At 43.4% G+C, this 25,891-nt stretch overlaps 1 protein-coding gene across 1 annotated transcript; it reads left to right on the top strand.

The window, feature by feature from the left end:
- Window positions 1-9,051: 9,051 nt before the first annotated feature.
- Window positions 9,052-24,595, top strand: Slc17a2 (solute carrier family 17 member 2). Its single transcript, XM_051169170.1, has 12 exons — window positions 9,052-9,418; window positions 13,265-13,374; window positions 14,154-14,365; window positions 16,554-16,787; window positions 16,874-16,961; window positions 19,358-19,444; window positions 21,077-21,195; window positions 21,298-21,459; window positions 21,928-22,060; window positions 22,149-22,296; window positions 23,034-23,124; window positions 24,373-24,595. The coding sequence occupies exons 2-12, from the start codon at window positions 13,347-13,349 to the stop codon at window positions 24,505-24,507; spliced, it is 1,437 nt and encodes a 478-aa protein (XP_051025127.1). The 5' UTR covers window positions 9,052-9,418; window positions 13,265-13,346; the 3' UTR covers window positions 24,508-24,595.
- The last annotated feature ends 1,296 nt before the right edge of the window (window positions 24,596-25,891 follow it).

Raw genomic sequence — 25,891 nt, forward strand, 5'->3', positions numbered from 1 at the left:
TGGGCAGATGGACAGGAATAAAGCTATGAGGGCAGAGAAGAGAGGGAGCAGAAAGGGAGAGAAAGCAAGCACCTAGGACAGAGAGAGAGAGAGAGAGAGAGAGAGAGAGCGAGCCCAGTGGCAGGTGATGATCACCTGGTGGAGGCATGTGATGATGACAATGTTGCTAGGTCCCTGAGGCCAGGCCATCAGAATGGCCTGCATACTAACAGTAGGCACCACAATAGAAAGAGAAGCTCACCAAGATGCTAACCCCTCATTTTCTGAAGGAGCAGAGAGGCTCTGCCTTCTTGGAAAAGACTGATAACCCAGCTAGCTCACTCCAGGTACTTCATTCAAACATATACAAGGTAAAATGGGGATTGGAAAGGTTCCAACTACCAAAGTGATATTACTTTTGATGCCTGAGAGGGCAGATAACCCACATAAATCTCAGTCCCTTTGGGTTATGGCTAGCCATAATCAAAAGCAAGAACTCTAGGCTTGCCAGGAGTGTCTCAGGACCAAGGTTGGTGCTGCTGCAAGCTCTCCCATAGCACCAAGGGCAGACTCTCCAGCCTCAAAACCATCTCTCAGCCTCTAGTGATTAACCTAAAGGCTTTGCTGAAACATTTCACTCAAAGCCAGACACAAATGCTTTACTATTCATATCGCTACAGATCAATAGTCCAGACTCTTTCAGAGATTAAGGAAGAACTCAATAAGTAACTTGTAGGATGAGGGAAGGTGACCATCAGACCACAGACCAGAAACATCTGGAAGAGTTCACGTCAGGTTGAAAAAGTGTTAGGGTTTTGCAGCCAAAGAGTGCCTTGGCAGATCAGGCCCAGGGGATGCCACAAAGATCACACCAGGCAACAGATCTCACTCAACAAATGTATTGGGGCTTGGGGGCAGGCTACCTCTGAGTGGAGACAAGAGAGACACAGAGAGTAGCCTATAATGGCAAAGACTTTATAAAGAGTACATGAAAGTGGAAATCTGTCAGATTTGGCTACCGGTGATGACGTGGCCACTGGTGCTGAGTCACTGAAGACAGACTGGGCGAGTGTCTGGCTCCTAACAGAAAGGAGTCCACTAAATATGGCCAGCTGATTGGACTATACCATAAAAATGGCGTGGGGGTGTTTTTATAAATTTTAAAGGTCCTAGTTGTTCAATATTACTACTAAAGACTTGGGAGCCAGATGCTGGGAAGAGAAAGCATCCGGCTGACCTTCCAACTCAATTCACATCTCAGAGGAAAAGGCCCAAAGCTCACTAGCTCAGCTGCCAGCCCAGGAGAAAAGGCCAAAATACTAAAAGTCAAAGGGCTTGCTAGCTCAAAGCTCAAAAAGGCCCTTATCCATGCTATCTTAAATACCCCTCAACTCAAAGTCCCTCCTACTCTTTGATCCCTGACAGCTGATTCTTCTTGACCTAGGGTTAACTTTATTAAATCCTGTGTACGGAAAGCTATTGGATTAAAGGTGTGTGCTAGGGCTGTCTGAAAACCACACCATAATCACTTGTTTAGAATAAATAGAAAGTTCTTTGATTAAAGGTGCTCAACCACACCAAACAAGAATAACTGTTTAAGAAAAATAAGGGTTTTACAGTTCACAATCTTGGGGTTCACAACAGGATCAAATATTCTGCAATAGCAGCCGAGGTGGGGTAGGGTAGGGTGGGGGGAGTCGAGGTGAGGGGAGCACAAGAGAGAAGGACCAAGAGAGTAAGACAGAAGTATGGGCACACATTTGAAGTTACAGGTGTCATTCTGTGGATCCACCACAGTTGTGTAAAAAAAGGAGCACACCCGAGGAGGAAGAAGCCTGGACTATGACAGTCCACCCAGGCCAGCCTCTCTGACTCACCTTTCAGACACAACAGGGACCAATTCTTTGCTCCTGCTCCCTCTGCAAATCTGGAACCTACCGGGTCTGTGCACAATTGGAGGTTGGGGGAAATCAAGAGGGGACATTTGAAGACCAGAGTCGCCATGTCCCCTCCTCTCCTTGGACTCATGGTAACATTTGTTACACTTCTCCTTCAGGGCTAGCCAGGATGGCTCCCCAGCACTGGACATTAACACAAAGCATTCCCTAACTTTGTTGAATCTGCAAACAATAGCTTTGTAAAAACAAAAACTCCTGATATCTTTAATGAGTTATGTATGACTCACTATGCGTTCAAATAAAGCTGTTCCTTGAAGATGACATAAATATCTTCCTGAAAGTGAACAGAGTCTTACAATTACTACCTGCTGAAAAAGAAAGGATGTTATGTGCCATTCTGAGTAAAGAGTGCTGATAGGATGTTAACAAGTCAGAAGTAATCCAATATGTGGTAAAAGCAGCTGAGCATACATAGCCGACAGAAGGGAGGTCCTAGAGAGTGCCTCATATTCTCAGAGCAGCAACTGTGAGTGAAGATCTTGGCTAGTCTCTGACAGGATCTTTTCTTCTGGTCATTCTAGGACTATTACTCAGACCACGCTCTCTGAACTGCCTGACTTCTCAGAGGCCACAGTAAAGCAGCAAATGCATATGAGCTCAGAGCCAAATTATCAAGTGGTAAAACAGGAGGACACTGAATGTTCACTTACCTACACAGATTTTTTCGGGGGTGGATACCTCAACCTTTAGCAAACTGGCAGGCCTAGCCAGCAGACTCCAGAGAGATGGGTTCTGATGTACAATTATAGCATTTATAGGCTGTACAGCATCATTTTTAGTCTCTTTTGTTATTGGTACTTTTTTATTTTTATAGAAAATAATTTTTCATACAATATATTCTGATAATGGTTTCCCCTCCCATGTTTCCTCCCAGATTTTCCCCACTTCCTGATTTATCCAACTCCATGGCTTCCTTTCTCTTTTGAAAATAAACACGCAAATTAAAAAAGAGAAAGAGCAACACACACACACACACACACACACACACACACACGCACACACACAAAACCCATAAAAACACAAAATCAGAAACCATAATAGACTAGCAAATGACCAGTAAGGTTTCTACAGCGGCTGTACAAGTCTACACTGCCTCCAACAGTGGGTAAGTGTCCTTGCCCCGCACTTCATCACCAGCATGGGCGGTCATCTGCTTTATTGATCTTGACCATTATGACTGGTGTAAGAAGAAATCCCAAATAAGTTTTTTGACTTGCGTTTCCCTGATGATGAAGGGTGTTGACTTTGTTTCTCAGCCACTTGTGACACCGACATTTAAACTGGAGCTCTAGTTCAATAGCTCCAGCCAGGAGGAGTGATGCAGCAGGAACCGGAAGTAAAGTTGATGCCAAAAGGGATTTACTAGTAAACTCTCTTAGGAGACATTAAGTTACATAAAGTAGAATTTTGCTAATGGACGCTGACTCTAACTTGGCTAGGAGATTAGAAGTGCACTAACCAGGCCCGTTAGAAACAACTGGAAAGAAAATGTGCTGTAACTGAAATTTTGGGTTGTTGTTAAGGTTGCTGAGAAAATGGTTCTGCTAATGCTTGTTCATCGAGTTTGGCCTCCACTTAGGCTCCAGTTCCTTAGCAAAAGGAGAAAAGCTCGACTAACAGCCAGCCACTGAGTGCATCCTTGTGTCAAAGGACATGCCTCTAACAGGCACCTCAAGGAGGCACTGCAGGGTGACAATTGCCATTGAGTCCTGTTCTCCTGTTAAGTCCACTGTGACTCATACTTCTGCCAAGCGGGCAGGATGAACCTGGGTGACAGCTATGGGAAAAGAACAACACTAGCGTACCTCAAAAATAATTCTGGCAATATCTTTGCTGTATAAATCTCCCATCTGTCCAAGTGGCCAGACTTGCAGTCTCTTGTCTCTGTTTAAATTGTTCAAAGTGTAACCTGAGACTGAGACCAAAGGGAGATGTAAGGAGGACATATACACGGACATATACGAGTAAGCCCAAGGCCTGTGTAAACTGGTAAATGTCTCCATTTGAGGCTGGTTCCCTTCTGTGCATTAGCCAGAACCTGTGTCATGCATTACTAAAGAGCCTCTTCTCTTTTATTAATCTGTGAGTGGATTCATTTCTCAGTGGGAGGGCATATTAATTCTGTGACAATGTCCTGCAGACACGCTTGAGCACATCTCAAACAAGCATTCGCAAGACTGAGAAACTTGCCACGAGAGTCGCAGAACTAAGCCTGACTCTTGCTCTCGAGCAAAGACCAACTTCACTCCAGGAAGGATGAGGGAAGAGCCAAGGGAAAAGTCACAGAGGCTGCACATGAAGCACTTCTTTCTGTGAGTGAGGAAACGTGTTTGGTACTTGGTTCCCAACTATCAGAACAGGGGGATAAACTGAGATAACTGTAGACTAAGATCTCTGAGGCTTTAAGAAATCAAAAACTACCTCAAAGTCACAAAGATATTCCAGGGGTATTCTTTTAAGAAGAAAGCACAAATCATTTCTAAAAGTTTAGGCCGCGAGAACTTTGGATGCAGCCTCCATCCCTGTGAGCCTGGCCCACACCGGAAAAGCCATGGCTGCTTGGACCTGATCACGCCAGGAACAGACCCCTTGCTTGGCTTTCCTTAGATTCACATCTCGAGAGCTGCCCTCAGGATCCTAGGCGCCCCAAATGTCAAGACTAAGAGAAAGCCAATGCAAGGGGAGGCCCACTAAGGAAAAACCAGCTCTCTGACTCAAATGCCATGATGAGGAGAGACAGTTAAAAGCTGTCATGGAGAAATAACACAAGGAAGAAGCTTTTCATTCACAGCAATGAAGGGACAGCACAACCAAATGAAACAGAGCAGCTAGTGTCCCCTGTGTCCCCTGCCCAGGACATGCGATGTGCTCATGATTAAGAACTCAGTATGTTGTTGGGTGTGGTGGTGCATGCCTTTAATCCCAGCACTCCGGAGGCAGAGGCAGAGGCAGGTGGGTTGCTGTGAGTTCGAGGCCAGCCTGATCTACAAAGTGAGCCCAGGACAGCCAAGGCTACACAGAGAAACCTTGTCTCAAAAAACAAACAAACAAACAAACAAAAAACAAAAACAAGAACTCAGCATGCTTGATCTCACACAACTTTTGGCTATAATCTTTTCAACTATTTCTCTCCTCTGCTTATGGACCCACCCATCAGTGGTGCACAGAGTTCTCTGTCTACTGCTTGTGGCTCTCAGATTCATTTTCCCATTTGTCTCTGCTTATATGCTGAGATTGTTCGTACTGTTTTTCCTCCACTGCTCTAAAACAGCACTACCTACTGAGCCATCTCACCAGCCCTGCATTCACCTTTACGCTTAGCCTTCTAACTGAAGGGAAAAAATATTACTAGTTACAAAAGAGACCAGTTAATCTGCCTCATGTAATCCTGTACACACACACACACACACACACACACACACACACACACACACACACACACACACACCTTCCGCGGGTGGGGAAACATTTTTAAACAGAGCTTTTACATGCATGTTCTATTTACTTCAGTTATTTAGAACTACATTGTATTAGATGAGCACAGTGGCACACCTTATACTTCTAGCACTCCACATTTGAGGCAAGAGGATCACCACTCTGAAAACAGGTTGAGATAAATACCAAACAAGACTCAAAAAAAAAAAAGAAGGAGAAGAAGAAGAGGAAGAAGAAGAAGAAGAAGAAGAAGAAGAAGAAGAAGAAGAAGAAGAAGAAGAAAAGAAAAGATCCACTATATGTATTTAAAAACATCAAGTCCACATGATGGTTGTGGCTCATCCCTCCTTTACTGGGCTGAGTCCCTCACTGTGTCTGTCTTACATGTGTCACTCATTCTGTCTCCTTTAGGACATTAGGCTGTCTCTATCACGTCCTTCTGTTTTCCTTCCTTCTAATCCAGTAGCCACTGAGTTGTTTATTCAGTGGTTTATTCATTTAAGAGGGGGTTAATATTTTGTAAGTTTTTCCACTTAAGAATATAATATTTGGCTTTTGTCTTGGTTATGTTTCTATGATGCGGCAAAACACATGGCTACGGCAAATATAGAAGGACTAATTTATTTGTTCTTACAATCCCAGATGGTTAGGGTTTCTAATGATAGGGACAGCATGCCAGCAGGTGACAGATATGCTTAGCTGGAATTGGAAGCTGAGAGCTCGCAGGTCAAACTCAAGCACACAGCAGAGTTCACTGGGAATGACACAAGGCTTTGATGGTCAAACCTGGCCCCTAGGGACACATGTCCTCCAATAAGGCCACATTTCCTACGCCTCCCCAAACAGCACCACAAACTGGGGACCAAATATTCAAATCTTTGACCATACAGTGGACATTGGTCGCTACAGTTCTACTTAGACAGGGTTGCCTTGTGCTCTTTAATAACTTACTCTTGTTGTTTCCTCTTAAGCCATGCTGTTCAAGTAATTCTTGAAATTTTTACAGATTTTGTTGCGGGAAACATTTATAACATTTTTCTATTTTTATTTCCAGAAAACCTATTTCTACTATTGGGAAAAAGCAATCAATGTCTTGAAAAGAGTTATCATGTTTTGAGTCAGCTTACCAAATTCCCTTGATGGTTTTGCAACTTAGTCTTCAATCATGAGGACCCATGGAGGGCCCTTCCCCCACGGCAAACCAGGCTCCGCCCCCCCCCAAGCCTTCCCCTGACACTTCTGTGCTGGCAGGGGCTCTTGTTTGCATTCTCCTACTCCCTTGTGCAAGATTGTGTGGCTTGCGTTCATTACCCTTCATGCTAGGTGTCTGTCTGTGTACAGCCTCTTGCAGTGCACTTTGAGCTCTGTAGATCATGGGCCAGGCATTAAACAAATGGATATTCTCGGAAAATAAGCATCACGTCTGGAAAATTCCAAGTTCAAAAAAGAAAAAGCGTTGCTGTTAACCTGCTTTCATTGGAGACTGTTATTAAGAACCCAGAGAAACCTATTATTTTTAAGACTTCACTAGTTCTGTTATGTCATTCTTGGTGTTTGTGTATGTTACAGATTTAAGAAATTTAACTTTTTTTCCCCTAGTACTTGAGACTAAGCTGCAAGCTAGTCAAGCACTCTGGTACTGAGCTATACCCACAGGCTTCACTATGTGGCTCGATCAAGCCTTGAACTCATAACTCTCCTGCCTCAGACTCCCGAAATCTAAATGGTCTAAATGTGCACCATACTGAGTTTTTATAGCAGTGAAGTGTTCTGTGGAGATGACAGTGTGCGTAAGGAGTTTGAGCCAGCTCTAAAAACTTTGATTATTTTCACTGTGAGATTACCTCGTCATTCATCCTATCAGCTACTGTTTACTGAGCACGTACTGTCTGTTCTATCCAGGCTACTATAAACTACCACGGCATGCTTCTTCAGACACTTTACTTTTCATCCAGTGAAACACATTTGGACTAGTGACTTCCAGAATGATGAGCATAAGCACATATTGCTTTAAGCACCCCAGGTTTGTAATTGATTCAATATAGTGCTAAGAGAATATTATGGAAGCTGGAGAGATGGTGTCGTGTATCAATGTCCTGCAGATGAGCATCCATCTTGAGGAAACTTGCTTAAGATGGAGAGTGTTTAAAGAGAAGTCAAACATTTCCTACAGCAGGAAGCCTCCTTAAGCTCAGGAAGTAAACAATTCAAAGGGTTCAGGAAGTCCCTGAAACTGACCAGATACATAAGGTCCCATCCTCTCCAAGCATATAGTCAGACAAGCTAAGCAATGTAAAAGAGGCTCAGGCCAGCTGAGGTACCTGTGCAGTGCACTCCAGGTTTCTGGTTTTTGTGAGCTGTCACTCATGCTGGGCTTGGCTTTTGATGCTGCAGCTCTTACAAGCAACTCTCTCGTCTATACTCCTGTGAGTAACCAAAATAAAACTCAGTAATTTGCCAAGTTGGATTTTGGTGGTATCCTTTCTTTGGTCTGTCACTGATCACTATCTGAGTGAGCAGATAATTGTTCATGTCTCCTTCAGGAAGGGTCACACAATAGATGGCCCAGTGGTTAAAAGCACAGGATAGGGTGGGGGGGGGGGATGGGGGGGGGGCACAGGTAGATTTGTAACTCCAGCTCCAGGGGTTTCAGGCCTCCTTGGGCACCCACACACATGCCATATATTCATACAGGCACACACAGGCAAGAATGAAAATAAGAAAAATATAGTTTGAATTTTTAAATAAAGAAATCTAATGGAGATCAATCAGGCTGTGTAGTACGGGCTGTTTGAGGGACTATGATGATAGAGAAGGCAGGTCTTCACCCTGTTTTAGGAGGAGCAAGAGACAAACTAGAACAATCCACTGCCATTCACATTATAAAACCTAAAAGTCACTCAACAAACCCAGGACTCAGGAGCCAAGCAGAAGCACATCAGAAGGAGCCAGGGAAAAAGAAGGTATTCTCAGAGTCACAGTTCACAGATCCCCTGTGGGCACCAGAGGCAGGAGGACAGTCCAGCTGACTGACTGGATCCCTCAGCACGAACATCTCATAAGGCCATCTACCTGTCAAGAGATGGATTTCCTCTCCTTTGTCCAGTCAATCACTCAGCATGTGAACCTCTCAACTCTTGTTTCTTAATGCAGAAGCCAGTTCTAACAGGCAGGGGGCTCGGTCTGACGACACAGGCATATGTTATCAAAATATTTTTATTTGCTATATGTCTGTATACTTGTTCATAGATCTGAGATGCTCTAACATGGTCTGAATGGGGACATGGTAGCTGTTACTGCTGTTATTAATGTTAGTGACATTTGACAGTGTAGATAGAGCTCCTTGCAGTGGCCCAGGCACACACCATACTTTTGTTTTCATGCAAACAGTCCTCCCTTTCCCTAGGAGGATGGAGATGACCTCAGGCTGAGGAGTCCAGGCCCTGCTTCCATTTCCATGCCACTTTCCACTTTCAGTGACAACACTGGCTTGTTGACCGAATAGCTGTGTGCATAGCTCAAAGCAGAAAAAAAAAAATTGTGACATCTTTGAGATATTCATTAGGTCACTGAGAACTTGAAAGTGAAGTTAAAAATTAAGCAGCCAAGCCAAATGCAGACAGTCTCCCTGTCCCGAGAGCACAGGGTCAAACCTAGTGGTGTCCCATTCCCACGTGACTCACTGTTTTCCTGTGAAGGGAAAAAGAGACAAGAACGCCTTCTTTTCCCAAGCAAGCTTTCTAGTCTAGAGATTCAAATACTAGTTTAATGGTGAAGGTAAGTGTTTTCCTTCTCTTAAATAAGATGTTAATTACTGAGCCATCAAAGATGTACTCAAGGGAGGAAGTAATTTTAGGAGAACTCACAGACACACCAACCACAGCCTGAGGACCTCCACTTGGGAATGCTGTCTGGGTCCAAAGAAAAGAAGAGGTTGTCTCACAAAAAACTTCCCAATCAAGACTCTACAGCTGAGAAGCCACCGGTGACAAGGGCCACGGTGGACAGTGGTCACTAGCAAGAGGGACCTGTGAGTATTAGCTGTGGTACGTAGATGTGTCCAGTTGGCTTTGGCAGTGGGATGGAACACTGAACCAGAACCGACAAGGTTTGGCTTTGGGAGTGTGGTTAATGGGTTAATACACTTGATCCTGCCTCTCAAGAAAAGGAGACTGGCAGAAGGCTGAGTAAGATGGAAATGAAGACAGGTTTCTAGAAGGTTTGCTGCCTTTGTGCAGTGAGGAGGTCCCCAGGGAGACCGTGATAGGTACCTGTAATGAGTGGAAACCATAGCCGACAGGACTCAATGAGGACAGACACTCCTCTGGTCCTACCAAAAGGATAGCTCCCACTGGGAAGTGGAACCACCTATGAGGTTCCACTCCTGAGCTGGGAGCCCCTGTGGACAGCACTACAGTCGAAGTGTGCTTTTTAAGCATAACCCAGACTTCTAGAATTTTTCACTTCTGGTTGTAGAACATCTTTTTCTTTTTTGCCAATGCTTACCTTATAAATACGTTGCTTGGGTGACCTAATAATACATGGAATAGCTCATTTTGTTTCCGGGCTACCAGTCCCTCAGAAAAGCAGAGAACAAGCGAGGAGCTCATCTTGCCTAACATTCACGGGATTATTTTCCTCATAGTCTTTGCAGTCTGTGGCAAGATGAGCACCCTCCTTATCCAAGGCAGAAGAACTCACTTTTAAAATGTTTAAAAACAACCATTTTATCAAAATATTTTTATTTGCTATATTCCTGTATTTATTCATGGATCTGAGATGGTCTAACATCTGTTGTTGTTGCTACTATTGTCAATATCAGTGACATTTGACAATGTGGAACTCCTTGCAGTGGCCCACGCACACCTCATACTTTTGTTTTCATGCAACCATGAGGTAATACTGTCCCCTCTTTCCCTCTGAAACAATTACGGCTCTGAGAGTTTATGAAACTTGCTATGGTTGGCATTGCTCTGAGTGGGAAATCAGGCTTTCAACATCTGCTACTTGTATTTGAACAATATGCAACATTTGCTCTGAGTAAACCAGGAGACTGGGCTAACAAAATTATGCAAGATAAGCAGGTTGTTGGGGGAAATCAAAGAGCATTAAAGACACCATCGCAACAACATAATGAGTTGTAGACTAAGCAGTACAGAACGAAGCCCCTCTGCAGCCATGTCCATACCCCATTCCCCTCAGATAGCACCAGCATGCTTTCCTTATGCATAACCATAATGTCTGTATTCTCCTTTCCCCTGAAATAAAGCCTATATGGTCACAGCCCTTTTTAAGTGCAAATTTTACTTTAATTTAATTTCACTTCCATGTTTATAGTTCTACTTGCAGCTTTGACACTGGGATTCACTATCATTTTCTGAAGGGGAAGGTCTTTGAAATTTTACCCAGCCTCAATCGTTTACAGTTAGACTCAGAATGAAAGCACTGTCGTTATCAATCACACTCACGGCTTGTGACTTCATGAGCCCTGGGGATCATGAGCCCTGGGGATCGTTTTAGAAGCACGGCTTTCATTATTATGTCACACAAAGACTAAAGTTTGGAATGGCGAGCTCTTATCTTATGAAAAGGAGAAGCCATTAACAACAAAACAATGGAAAGCTATTACGACAAAATTAAAAGTAATGCTTGAACGCAGTAGAAGTTGTGTGACACCACCCCCCCCATCCACGCCCACAGTCACACACACTTCCACTCCCAGTAGTGGTATGTAGTTCAGAGGCAGAGTGCTTGACTGGCACACATTAGAGTCCAGGGTCAATCCTTGTGGGAAAGAAAAGGCTGTGAGACCATTCACTGCCTTGCCTTAGACTAAAACAGAACAGGCAGAATAGGTTTATAACAGTTTCCCTAACAGAAACAGCAAGAGATAATTGGAGAGGTTTTCTTTAATACTCAAATCAAAGCTCAATTTAAACTTTTTTTTTATCATCAAATTCCTTTGGGAATAAATGATTAAAACCTAGAATAGTTCAAAAATAAAGCTAGGTATTATTATTTTTTAATTTAAGTTTAAAATGTTAAGAAAACAAAAGAAGGCAGTACTAATAGAAAAACAACCAGTCTGGCCTTTAGAAGACCAGGTGCTGATTCAGTGAACTGTAAGGGTGAGGCAACATTCAATCTTCTGCACACATTTTCTCACCAGTAAAGGGTGGACCTGGAGCAGAAAACCTGTGTCTTTTTCCTCTAAAGCTGTATATACAGCAGTGGAGTGAATCCCGGCATGATCCAGATTTGAGTGAGACTTGGAAGCCTTTCAGGTCAGAGCAAGTACCCGACATCTGTCCTGGTGCTCATCTGTTCTTGATAACAGTTGAGCCAACATGTGGTCCCATTGAGATACAATAAAGTTTCAATTAATCCCAGCTTTCAGGAGACTTAAATAGGGGAATCAGAAGTTCCGATTGGCCTGGTCTACATAGTAGACTCTGTCCAAAAATTAAATTAAAGAAAGAAAGGAAGAAAGAAAGAAAGAAAGAAAGAAGAAAGAAAAAAACCAAGAGTATATCAAAACTTAAATGTCTGATGGTTCTTTGAGGAGAAGCCCTCAGAACTGAGCCTCTGGACCCCTACAGTTTGGTTTCTGTGTTTCCAACATTCTGTTGCTATATAAAAAAAATTACAATGGGTATTTTTGGATGAAATTCTTTATCTATGTCTTTCATGATGATCCTCTGCCCCAAGGCCACAGATTATGAGAATCTTTAAGAGTGTGGGAATATCTCTTTAAATTTGGGTTCAGAAAGTAAAACATCCTCAATTGTGAATCATAAATATGATGCAGGTGGTTTTAATAGCCATTGAATGTACAATCTAAAATGGATATAATTTACAACATTCTTAGAATGTGGATTCATTCCCTAAAAAAAAGAAAGAAAGAAAGAAAGAAAAGAAAAGAAAATGTTTATATTCCTCCCAAAAAGATACAGTACTGAGTTAAGCACCCATATTTGGCTCCATAAATTTTATTTGCTTTTCAAAGTAGCTAAATTCATTTATGATTACAGCAGAAATGACCCATTCAGTATAATTTTATAAGTGTTTTAGACATATTGTCTTCTCAATAAAACTCTCATTTTATGTGTAGTAAGGAAGATTTTAATCACAGAAGGGAAGTCAAGGCTTCAGGAACTTGATACAACTGATCATATTACACCTGTCCTCAGTCGGAAGGAAAGAGCAGTGCAGGCATGTAGGCTAGCGCTCATCTCTCCTTTTCCACTCTTATGCAGTCCAGGGTCCTCTGCCTAGGGAATGGAGTCACCCACATTGGGTGAATCTTCTCAATTAACAAAAGATAAGCTCACACAAGGGAGCCCAGAGGCCCATCTCCCTGGTGAGTCTAGGTTCTACTAAGGTGACCATTAACACTGGTTATCACAGCATGGAAAGGTCATGCAGCATCTTCAAAGACGCCACGGAACACAGTGCTTGTCCAAAGAGAAGAACAGCAACTAGGACAAAGGTCAGGACGAGAGGAAAGGACGCTTTGGAGCCTTCTTCAGATCTTGGCCTTGATGGTCCTATTCTGCGGTCTGTTATAAGTAATGCCGCTTCCTAGCATTGCACGGTTCTCTGTGCTCTGATAAAGCCTCCACAGCTTCCATCTTTCAGTCCTAAACTGCCACTCAGAAAGCACACTTATTAAACAAATGCAAAAGCGAATGGTTAGAGGAGTCGAACACTTTGCTCTGAGAATTCACAGTTAGACTTCCTCGTAAAAACTCAGTCCACCGAAAGAAGAGCCAGAATGTGGAACTCATAAAGAAAAACAAACAACAAATGCCCGCCTGTTCCTGATCCCTAGAGGAGGCAGCATGGGCAGGAGGAAGCTGCATGTCACTTCTTGCATGATGTTCTTCTCACAGGTCAAAGCCTGTCGTGGTGACAGTGGTCTGGGGCAGAGAGAAACTCTGCCACAAAGTGCACACCATTCTCTGGAGAAGCAAAATGGATGAGAAGCCTGCCGCTATGAAAGGTAAGGCCACTGTCCTTGTTGACAGGTAGCTATAGAAGTCGCAGTGCTTGGCTCCAGCTCCCTCCCCCACGCCCGCACTCCTCTCCCCGCCTTTTCACTATATTACTCCCCTTAGTGTAACGCCAGGCCCAGCCTTGATTCCAGGATGTCACCTGCCACTTTACTGTTAGGAGGCACCATGGATCAATCCTGCAGAAACTAAACCCAGTAATCAATAAATCCAGGATCCAAGGAAGATGATGAGTTTTGAACAAGTGGTTTTAAGGCAAACAGCCAGCGCAGGCCCAGATCCCCATGGAATGTGTTGGCCAAATGTCTGACCACTTCCTCTGAGCTCATCAACTCAAGTTGGTATCAAAATAATTCATTTGCAGGCAACTAGTTCTACCCCTGAGGCTACTCGGGGATTTCTTCCATTTATTTTTATGTTTCTTCACAGATCCTGTTTGTGTCCCACAAGTCACAGTGGGACCTTCCAAATATGCAAGGAAAAAAAGCCTAACCCATCAGTCGCATGGAAATCCTGCTATTATTGGCCATTGCCTTATTTCTCTGGGAGTAGATATAGATATCAGTACACACATTATACGTACATCTATGTTGGAAGTATTGGTTGCATTAATACATACATGTGTGTCAAACAGAGGATGAAAAGAAACAAAAAACAAGATAGTGGTTTTGAGTGGTGTAGTCTGGAGTTCATTCTGATTTGACCCTGGAGGAAATGGAAAGGTGTGGTTTCCTTTAGGGTGTTCACTGTGTGACTCTGTCCTGCCTAGGGTCAGGTCTCTGCTCAATACGCTATGCGCTGGCTCTCATCATGCACTTCTCCAACTTCACCATGATAACGCAGCGTGTGAGTCTGAGCATTGCCATCATCGCCATGGTGAACAGCACACAGCATCAGGACCCGGCTAACGTATCCGCCAACGGGCCTTGGTTAGACCTCCTGGGTAACCAGAGCAGAGGCATCAAGGACATGAGCACACGGGTGAGTGTGGTGGGGAGAAAAGAGCAGTGATGAGAGGGGAGAACGGGGAAAGGGAGGGCTTAGTCTTGACTCTGCGGAGTGAAGAATTCAACTGTGAACTGAAAAAGACTGAAACGGTTTTCAAGGCACTACTTGAGTCTGCGAGAGTAATAATCTTTCACTGAGGTAACATTATAGAAGAGTTGTAAGGAAAGCATAAACAAATTAAAAATAGGACAAACAAGGGGCTGGGAAGACAACTCAGTGGTTAACAGCTCTTCTAGAGGGCCTGGTTAAATTTCTAGCACCCACATAGCAGCTCACAACTGTCTGTAACTCCAGTTCCACAGAATCTGACACCCTCACAGAGACATACATGCAGGCAAACCACCAATCAATATAAAATAAAAATAAAACATATTTTTTTTAAAACATAGCTTAGGTATCTTCAGAGAAAAACTAGTTACTGTCTAGGTAACCTTCTGGTTACCTAGCTCCTGCAGCTTCCATGTTTTTTAAGCTATTTGTAGCTCTGCAAATTCTATAAAGAGTCCAGTCCGGTGAAGAATCAGTCTCCACTCTCCTCCGGCCAGCAGCTTTCCAACTGTGGCTGAGTAAGGCACTTCGTCGACTACTTAAATTCCATCCTAGCATTTCTGTTCAATGTAGATATGTGTGGGTCTTTTCATTTTCTTTTCCGTAAGCTCCCATATCTACCATTGCCTCATCAATCAGCAAGTTAGATACTACCCTTAGCACATGTCCATTGCATGCTGGTACCAGAATCACCAAGATACCCGATTTTTGCAAGCGTCCTTTAACCTTTCATTCACTATGCATTCTAGAATCGGGAGTTGTGTTGTGTTATTACTCACACTCCTGTGCTCGGGAACTTGGGGCGCTTTCAAGTCGACGGCCTTGTGTCTGGATACGCTGTGGCCCACCGGAGCCTTGTCTTCCTCCTCAGCACTCTCCCATCCACCAATGGCTGAGGAAAGTGTCTGCTCTGAGCCCGTCACTGTCACTGTCAGTATGGGAGCATTCATATCCCAGATGCTGCAAGCCTGATTTTGCCTCTCATCTGGTGGGAGTGCATTTTTCTCACTCTCTTATCACAGATCACAGGCATTTTTCAATTGCTCCCTCTCTTGGACCTTCCAGTACTGTCTTTCCTGCCTCCTTTTTTTTTTTCCCTCTACTTATGCCCATCTAACATGAGTTGTATACTTTGAATTATAAAAAATCTTTTGCTGTTGTTTATATTTTGAAATGGGGCCCCTCTATGTATCCCTGGCTGTCCTGGTATGTAGACCAGGCTGGCCTCAAACTCACAGAAATCTGCCTGCCTCTGCCTCCCTAGTGCTGGGATTAAAGGCATGCTCCACCAGTGCCTGGCTGGTAAGAGTTATCTTAAGTGAATGAAGTATTTCTTGTTTTACTTTCCTTGGTGATGTCATTTATAATATGATTCCAGATCTAGATATTTAGAGACTACCAATGTATTGAGTTATGTCAAAAGAATTTATACACTCATAATATGTATCTTAGGAACTTGGTCTTTCCAGGCAAACTGTATACAACAACTAAACTTGATTTGTTTGCAATCGGGGCTTAATTTTGGTAAGAAACCAGCAAAGTTATGTTCACTTTACTCTGTGAGAAACAGCAGAAGCCTCATTTTCACCCTCTCGGCAGTGTGATCATTTATCTTTTTGAAAAAAGTTTATTTTTTTCTGTGTATGAAGGTTTGCCAGCATGTATGTCTTCCACACATGTATACTCTACAGATGTCCACAGAAGCCGAAGGGACATCAGATCCACTGAAGCTAAAGCCACAGACAGCTGTGAGCCACCAGTGGGTTCTGGGAACTGAACCCGTGTCCTCTGCAAGAGCAGCAGGCACTCTGCAGAGCCAAGACCTCTCTCCAACCCCATGGCCAGGGATCTTTATCTCTTCATTGCTTGCATTTAAATTTCTCTCTCCTTTTTAAGGGAAACAAATTAGGGGTAGAGTTGGTTATTTGTTAAAAAAACAAACAAACAAAAACAGTAAGTTAGGTAAAAATCTGGGGAAAAAAATCTAAACCAAAAACAAGTATTTTTAAAATAGAATCTCTCAAATACAGGACAACTTTGAGTATAAAGTAGGCTTCCAAATCGAGACTTGTTAAAGAGAATCCCCCTAATTGCCCCTTTTCTTCCTTTCCAGGCTGCTGTGTACCAGTGGAGCACGGAGACACAGGGCATTATCTTTAGCTCCATCAGCTATGGAATCATACTGACGTTAATACCGAGTGGATATTTAGCGGGGATATTCGGAGCAAAGCAGATACTTGGCGCTGGTTTGCTCGTCTCATCCCTGCTCACTCTGTTTACTCCGCTGGCTGCTGACTTTGGGGTGGTTTTGGTCATCATCATTCGCACGGTCCAGGGGATGGCCCAGGTACCCGGATGTTTTCACAGACTGGGCGGAATACAGATTGGCAACATCTGTAAAACCAAGAAAGATCTTAATGACTTTTGTTGCAGGGAATGGCGTGGACCGGTCAGTTTACAATCTGGGCAAAGTGGGCTCCGCCACTTGAACGGAGCAAGCTCACCAGCATTGCCGGCTCAGGTGAGGACGTGTATGCCTGTCAGTGGGCTGTGATTCGCTCTGTCCTTCTGTGACTCAGATGATATCAACAGCCGAGAAAAAAAAATAGACCAATATAAGACGTTACCTAACAAAGGAAAAATGTACATCTGTGCTGTAAAGCCTCAGGCTCAGAAGCAGGACAAGCATTGTGATGTAGGTCAGTCAACCTAGCATCATGGGGGGGGGGGGGGGGGGGGGGGTGGGGTGGGTAATGTGCTTTATGAAAGGCAGCAGTGATGCTGGTCGCCTGTAATCTCAACACTTGGGAAGCAAAGGCAGGAGGCTTCTGAGTTTGAGGGCAGCTTACATTATAGTGTGAGATTCTGTCTCAAGGGGAAAAGTGCACAAACGGAAAAACATTCCGTTCAAGAAAATATTGGAGACAAAATCAGAGACGCCAAGAGCAAAACCGCCTGGAAGGAGACAGAGAGGGAGCCACACCATGCTACCGCTCTGAGCTGAGTCTTCCACGTCACTCTCTGGTGCACGTGGTATTTTCATGCTTTTGTATTCCAGAGAAGGGAGTTAGTGTATGCCGAGGTTAAGTAAATGGCCCAAACATAAACAGGAGATGGGAGAACCAGGATTTGAGCCCAGGCATTTTATTCCCGGAGCACACTTTCTTGATCATAATGCAAGAGAAAGCCTGCACAATGCGTGCTCTCACCAAGACTTCACGGCTTTATCATCAGGTGTGTTCTAGTGATCTGGGGTGCCGAAAAGTTTTTTTGTTTTTTGTTTTTTGTTTTTTTTGTGACAAGCTAAGGTATTTAAACTTGGTCATATGGCTATTGAGGAAGATGTCTCACTGTGATTTATGAATACCAATGACTATGTTATAATGTTATTGGGGGAGACTTCAGAGCAGCTTGCAGACCCAAGAACACACATGCAAAGGACAGAACTGAGGTCCTACCAACACCTCACTCATGAGTCCAGCACATGCCACATCCTGCAGTTTATTCCCTCAGAGAAACCCTCCTGCTTCTTTCTCCCTCCCCATTGTCACGACTTCCTCTATTTGCAAATGCTCTTAGCCAGTCTACCTTCTCCAGCTGAATTTCTTCTCTTCCCACCAATGCAAATTCATGATTTGTACTGCTGAGGCAGTTTTGCTCATCAGCTTGAGTACCTTTCATGTGCCCCTTTACAACTACAGGGTAAAGACACACCTCCTTGTTACACAGATAGATGTTCAGGCACCTTGTTCCAATAGGCTGACCATTTAGCTCCCTCTGCAAGCGAGGCTCTGGTTGCACAAGGTGTCCACTGCTGTTGTCACTTCTCCATGGCTCTCTGCTCCCAGGTTCACATCTTTAAAATATTCTGTAGCCCTGCTTTTTTGGTCAAAAACCCAGATATTTTCTGCCTTCTTCACACACACACACACACACACACACACACACACACACACACACACACAGTTGTGTGCTATTAATTTAACTTTATCTGTTCCCCTTGCCTATTATAATTTTATTGTTACATTTACATCCTAATATAACTTTCAATGAACACATACAACTGTGTCATAATATCAATTCAGTGGGAGAAAAACCTAGGATTTAAAACATGAAGATGAGCAGAGAGGATAGGGCAGGGTAAAATAGAATAGAATAGAACAGAATAGACTGCTTTCTTATCAGACAGGTAACAATTCAAGAAACCTTTCTGAGGTTTGTACATATAGTTGTGTGTGCAAGTGTTTGTTTACACTAGATATGTATAATACTGCTATGTAAAAAGCATCTGTGAAATACATAGCTGTAATTGTTTTGTTCAGTTTTATTCATTTGTTTGAGAGCTTATTTGAGACAAGGTTTTATTAGATAGCCATAGCTGGCCTGGTACTCTTGATGTAGCCCATAGTGGCTTCAAGTTTATGTCAATCTTCTTTGCTTAGATCCCTAAGTGCTGGGATTACAGGGGGGTGCCACCATGCTTGGCTGTTGCTATTGTCTGTGTAGATCCCTAGGTCCAGTTGTAATCAAGTTGGGATATGTTTGTGATAGTGAATTTTGCTCATTATTCTCTTACCAAGTAGGGCAAAATCTCCCTGAAGGTAGGGATTGTGCCATCTCAGTCTTGTAAGCCTTTACCTTTCTGCACCCAGCTCGCATTCCACCATGGTGCGCTGTCCTTGCAGACAGATTCTATGGTAACTCGAGAAGTGAGAGTTGGCCACATTGCTGTTAAGGAGCTTCTGAAGTCAACTGTTGTTTATGACTAAGCTCATTAGTTCACAGAATGATGGGAGCGTCTAGTGAACAGGAATAAATCCTCTCTCATCACCCAGGAACTCCAAATCAGCCCAGGGACAATGTCCACACTCTAGCCATTGCAATCTCCATAAGGGTTTTTCTCTGTCTTCTCTTTAGGGGCAGCATTTGGATCCTTCATCATCCTATGTGTGGGGGGATTAATCTCTCAGGCGTTGGGCTGGCCTTTTATTTTCTACATCTTTGGTGAGTCACTATCTCTTTAAGTCTTTTTTTTTTTTTTTTTTTTTTTTTTAGACATTTTTTAAAGACATAGGTCGCTTGCCATCTCCCTATGCCCTTTGTTAAATGGAAAGTTATTAAGAATACTGAGAATTAGTATCCTGGTCTTATACCTTCCCAGTGGTTTGGACAATACACATGCGCAGAACAGCTGAGATCACTCTCCACGTTCCAGCTTTTGAGAAATCAGTTACAAAACCTTTCCCATCTACAACACGCACCTCCCGAGCATCTCTACCACCACAGCTGAAGTGCCTTGTCTTGTGCCTGTGTAGTTAAGACATCAAAGCTGACTGAGGCAATCTTCAGTGTGTCTTCACATTTTGTGATATTTGTTGACTTTATCCAGTATGCCTTTAGCCTGTTGTCTGCCAAGTGAACTCTGCAAAGCTTAATTCAGATGTTTCTTCCTTCAGGGGACCTTCTGCAGTTTCACCGTTAGGTTCATCTACTCCCCCTTCCAAGACTCTTACCAATACGTCCCTTTCAAGTTATACGATGTTTCTCATCTCCTCACTAAACTGTGAAATGCTTATACCAAGGGATCCATCATATAATGTTTTTCTTATTGCTTTGGTGATCATAGTATCTGAATGTGAATTCAGAATATGAATATGAGTTAGCTTCCAATAAAACAATAGATTAATCCAATGATATTGGAGGGATTTGAAGAACAATTAATCCTCACAATCTTCTAACATAGAATAATTTTAAAATGATGCCAGGCAGTGGTGTCACACATCTTTAATCTTGGCACTCTGGAGGCAGAGGCAGGTGGATGTCTATGAGTTTGAGGCCAGCCTGGTCTACAAAGTCAAATCCAGGACAGCCAGAGCTACACAGAGAAACCGTCCTGGAAAAGCCAAAAAGGAAAAAACAAAAAACAAAACAAAAAAAGTCCTGATATTTTCGAAATGACAGAAATTCCAATAAGGAGATGATTCCCTACAGTTTGCTCTTTTTCTTTTCCTCTTCTTTTTTTTAATCCAACGATATTGTTAAACATGTTCCTGGCTCAAGGAGTTTTCTAACTAACAACGCGAATCCCAGCCATTTTGTTTTACACATGTGAACCAGGCATGGAAGAGCTGCTCCTGCTGGGACTCCTCAAAGCACCTATACAAATACGAATCGCAATCTCTTACAAACGTATTGGGAATATGTCTGTGTCACAGTGACTGACTTTGTGGCAGGTGGTCTCATGTATGCATGACTACTTTTTCTTTAGTTCTGACCACACAAACCAAAGCAAGACAATGATAGGTGTGCTAAGAAATTACTGTTAAGACCACATATGTGACTATAAACACTGAATCTCTAAATCCTATACGTACTGGGATTTACTCATGCTCACATTATCTCCAAGATGCTGACAGGGAGAAAAAGCAAGTCTACATTTAAGAGCTGACATCTACAAAAGTACAATCTAAGAAGGGGTTTTGTAGGGTGGAAAAGAAGAAATGGGAAATTTAAGCCTGTACGGTGGAATAATCCCAAGTTGATACGTGTGGAAGAAAGGCTGTGATATTTCAGATGAAACCTTGTTCTGCAAATATATGAATCTATTTGAAAAGTAACAGCATCTCTGCTTCCCAGGTAGCATTGGCTGCATCTGCTGTGTCCTGTGGTTCACGGTGATTTACGATGACCCCGTGCACCACCCATGCATAAGTGTGAGGGAAAAGGAACACATCGCATCCTCACTGGCTCAGCAGGTACCCTGCACCCTGTCCACCCATGGACCACCCAGAGGTCTGCACAACACTGCTTCTAGGGAGCCCTATCCTAAAGCCAGTGCTGATTTGATGTTTTTTCAGTCTAGCTCTCCGAGAAGATCCGTCCCTATAAAGGCTATGGTCAGATGTCTGCCACTGTGGGCCATTTTCATGGGGTTTTTCAGTCATTTCTGGCTATGCACCATAATCATAACATACCTACCAACGTACATCAGCACGGTTCTCCACGTTAACATCAGAGATGTGAGTACACCCTCTGCTATGGTTGTGCCAATGATGACTGTAGTTCTGCACTGTCCATTATATTCTAGCATATAGAATCATTTAACCTTCACAATGATGGTGAGAGAGGCAGTACCATGAGTCCTATTTCACAACAGTGGGATTGAGACCACCAGAGGTGAGAATAATTTGCCTTGGGGTACCAGATTACTGTGACTACTGCATGGTGGAGCTGCTGTACACCCGGGTTCTTAATCACCATGGTCTTCCTCCACGCCCACTGGTCCATAAGTTTTTCCCAGAAACTAGCATCCCTTTACTCAGGTGTGTATTATCCTACCTATGACTGGGTGTTCCTCCAGTGTGGCAAAAGTGCTAGTTTCCCTCAAACAACTCGGAATGTTGGCAGTTAGGCTAAGATCAGCCTGTGTGATGATGCCGGCGCCCTATGCTGCCCTGTGACAGTCTGTGTGTGTTTTCTTCTTTCAGAGTGGGGTCCTGTCCTCCCTGCCTTTTGTCGCCGCCTCAACCTGTACAATTTTAGGAGGTCAGATGGCAGATTTCCTTCTGTCCAGGAACCTTCTCAGCCTAATCACAGTTCGAAAGCTCTTTTCGTCCCTGGGTAAGGATAGCTGTGTGGATTCAGGTAGCCACTGCCCTTCCTGCGTGGGCTCTGAGAAGTCTCTTGATTGGGTCCTCACTCTCTCCAGGGCTGCTCCTCCCATCACTCTGTGCCGTGGCCCTGCCCTTTGTGACGTCAAGTTACATAGCAACCGTTGTTTTGCTGATACTCATTCCTGGGACCAGCAACTTGTGTGACTCGGGGTTCATCATCAACACCTTAGATGTTGCACCCAGGTAAGGGCTTTGCTTCTCTATTGCCTTTCTCAGACCATCTCCCAGAGATGGTAGATCTCAGTTGGGATGCTCAAACCCTGTCAGTTGTTGATGTGCACTAAGTCAAGGTAGAGTGTTAACTGGAAATGATGGTCCATAGCCATGGCCATCTGCCTTGTTTCTGGACAGAGAAATTGTTTCAAGTTCCTTGTGCATTTTGGGAAAAGGCCACAGACATTTTAGACATTTCCAGGGTGTTTATCATATCAGCTGCCGAAAAATAGACGGCTCACCATGAGTAAGACCTATGCTAACACATTCTCAGAAATCAATATGTGCCCTCATCACAAACACATTACGTAGATCCTATTACAATTTCCTAATGCAGGGAGAGGAGACTGAAGCGCAGGGGTATATGAGATATGTCTATTGTCACACAAGGGCAGAACCAGGGCCTACCAGCATTCAGTGTGACTTCGGAGTCAGGTGCTTACACTCTGTTATGCAAACTGCCTTCTGCACTGAGCAGTGTTGTGAAAACGAGTTCCCACAGAAACTAATTCTGTGGCCACTCTAGCTATTATTGATTCAGTGCACAGATGATTTCAAAGTTGGTAAATAGACATCTCTTTGGCTGCCTTTAGACAACAAGAACGGCACTAGGCCAAGTGACCTTGGCATTAGAAATGTGTTTTGTTAAATTTGAACTGCTGCGGGTACCATGGGTGGTTTTCTACATACAATTGTTTCCTCCACAGATATGCAAGTTTCCTCATGGGCATCTCAAGGGGATTTGGGCTTACTGCAGGAATCATCTCTTCCACTACCACCGGATTCCTCATCAGTCAGGTTGGGCATGTTATTGAACATCTGCAAGTGGCAGGTATTGTTTCAGGCATTGAAAATATACACTGTGCTCTCAAAGATGGTATGGTTGGCCAGGGGAAGCAGGCATGGGTTTGAACATTCCGTTCATAAAAATCAGACCATGGCATGCCATGCTTCCCGGGGGTGTGGGGCGGGGGGGGGGGGGGGGGGGGGTAAGTGAAAGCTGAATTCTTCAAAGGCAATAGGTATTCACTTTGTGAAAACGAGCTGCTTGGGTGCAAATGACAGTTTTTCTATGACTTCCAAGAGGAAAAAAAGAGTGAGGAGGGGGCTGGAGAGATAGCTCAGAAATTAAAGACTAAGCTCACAACCAAATAGACAAGAGAGAGTCTTCCTTATGACGAGAGGGAATGAGACTTATCAAGAATTATTAAGTAAGGAGGACAGAGGGAAGGAAGAAGATCATGAAGAGTCCAAGCAGATTAATTACTGAAAGATTTTTACTTCACAAAAAGCAAAACTAAGTGTCCCCAGGTCAGTTCAAGGGCATCAAACTGTAGACAGGGGAGCTAGGAGACTGGGTGTAAGACTTCAGGGAGCATGGCTGGGCGGTTCGCTCCAAGACTGCAGGTGTGTGCCAGTGAGCGAACGAGAAGGCAGGTATGGAAGAATCAGGCTAGGATGGAAGAGGTAGGAGTGCCAGCAAGAGAATCAGAGTTCCCCTTTCTTTTTAGTACAGCTAGGTGACCTAGATTCCAGGCTAAGTTTTAAGTAAAATTATAAGAATTCACTCTGATAATAATGCCAATGACGAATGATGACTGGCTTGACAGGAGAGAGTTTCTCAAGTAGGTCAAGTGTAGCTCACACTATAGTGAGAGATCCACATAAAGAGCTGAGTGGATTAAACTCAACCGCTAAAACACTAAACAAAGCAAGAAGGATGCCTTTTAAGCATAGTTGTAAGGCTTCCCGTTCATAATTGTTGAAATCCAGATTCTGAAAAAACATCAGTATTTTTTAATTGATTTTTGTTTGGAGAAATAGCTACCATAACATAAGACCCAATGTCCTTTTTAGAGCCATTTGGTTCTCAACAGTTTCATGACCCCACCCCCCCGCCTTGCCTGACAAGATTCTAAGTGTGTTCTATATTTGCCCCCTATTTTTCTGTGTGACTAGCATTACAATATGTAAAATAGGGGGCTTGTATAATTGGTGGCACAGGAATTTCTAATATTAATAAATACTGTATATTTTTGTGTTCAGGATTCAGAATCAGGATGGAGGCATGTGTTTTTCCTGTCTGCTGCAGTCAACATGTTTGGTCTGATCTTTTACCTCATATTTGGAGAAGCAGAAATCCAGAACTGGGCCAAAGAAAGGACTCTCACCCGCCTCTGAGGATGTCGGGCCAGAGACCAAACGAAGTGCCGACCTCAACTTCTTGACGTGTTTTGCTTATCACCGCTCTTCCTTCGTACTCCTGACCATAGACACAGCACTTCTCTACTCTGGCTGGGTGCTAGCTTTTCCCAAGGAGCTTCAAAAACATACGGCCAGGCTACACTTCAGAGTGAGCCAGGTACCACTAAGTTTGAGATGTCCTGGGAATTTTTTCAACATGCCACTGTAGTTGATAATTGGTAGAGGAATTTGAAGTCAATTCTAGTTGCCTTTGAATTTTCCTCTTTGGAAAGTTCTAGATGAATAAAACCCTGTCTAAAATAATCTGATCAATACCTTCATGGGGATGGTTAGGAACACAGAGAAGAACATCCAGGAATTGCACCTAAAAGCGTGAAACTCAGCAGAAGTTAGAAGAGAAACCTATAACCCCGGAGCTAACTTTGCTTTGTTTATAATACTCCAGAAAACATGCGCATTGATGCAGCTAAATGCTGTGAAAATAAACATGCTAAGATTAGACAGAGTACGTTAAAGCTATCTAGAATAGGATTATTTCTAGAGGTAGAACAATATGTATGAGTCCTAGCCAATTTCTTGGGGTTTGTGACCAGAAAAAGATTCAATGAATGTGGTTGAAATGGGACACAGGTAGAGAGATGGGATAGACACCAGAGAGGACACGGTGGGCACCTCAAAACATGGTGAAAACAGATGGAGAAAATAGAAACACCCTTAAGGGAATGGTTAACTTACACCGGGGAGGGAATTATTAAGGGTAAATTGAGCAGGCCAGAGGCAAGGGAAGAAGCCACACAAGAGAAGTTCATCCTGGGTGTGGATTTTGGTAGGTGGGGAGGCGGGGTAGATCCGGGAGGAATTGGGTTGGTGGTAAACCGTGATCTGAGTATATCATATAAAAATTATTTTCAATTTTAAAAAAAGAGAGAGAAAAACAACTAAGTTCAACTTCATTAAACTTTCTTAGTTGCTAAAAACTGAAAATCAAACAGCATAGAGCTATCACTAGACTGCCAGCAGAATGAGTTGAATGAAAGAATATTGAGTGTTGCTAAGGGTGTTGGGCAGATAAACTCTGACTTAAAATAAACCTTAGAAAACTGCCTGAAAACATTCCCAGAGCTAGATACATAACTAGAGACTCAGAAATTTCATTCACAAAAGTACATGTATGTGAAAACATGTATATTTGTAGTATTGTAATTATAACAAGCAGAAAGCAATTTGACTGCCTGTTTAGCAAAGGGTAAGTAGTAAGTCACCCTCTGTTGCTACAGCAGTGAAGACTGACACACGCCAGCATGCTGCTCTGTGAGGAACTCACACATACAAGGATGAATGAGGAAAAAAAAAACCAAAA

This window comes from Acomys russatus, chromosome 3, assembly GCF_903995435.1.
Source record: "Acomys russatus chromosome 3, mAcoRus1.1, whole genome shotgun sequence".
In the NCBI taxonomy this organism is placed as follows: domain Eukaryota; kingdom Metazoa; phylum Chordata; class Mammalia; order Rodentia; family Muridae; genus Acomys; species Acomys russatus.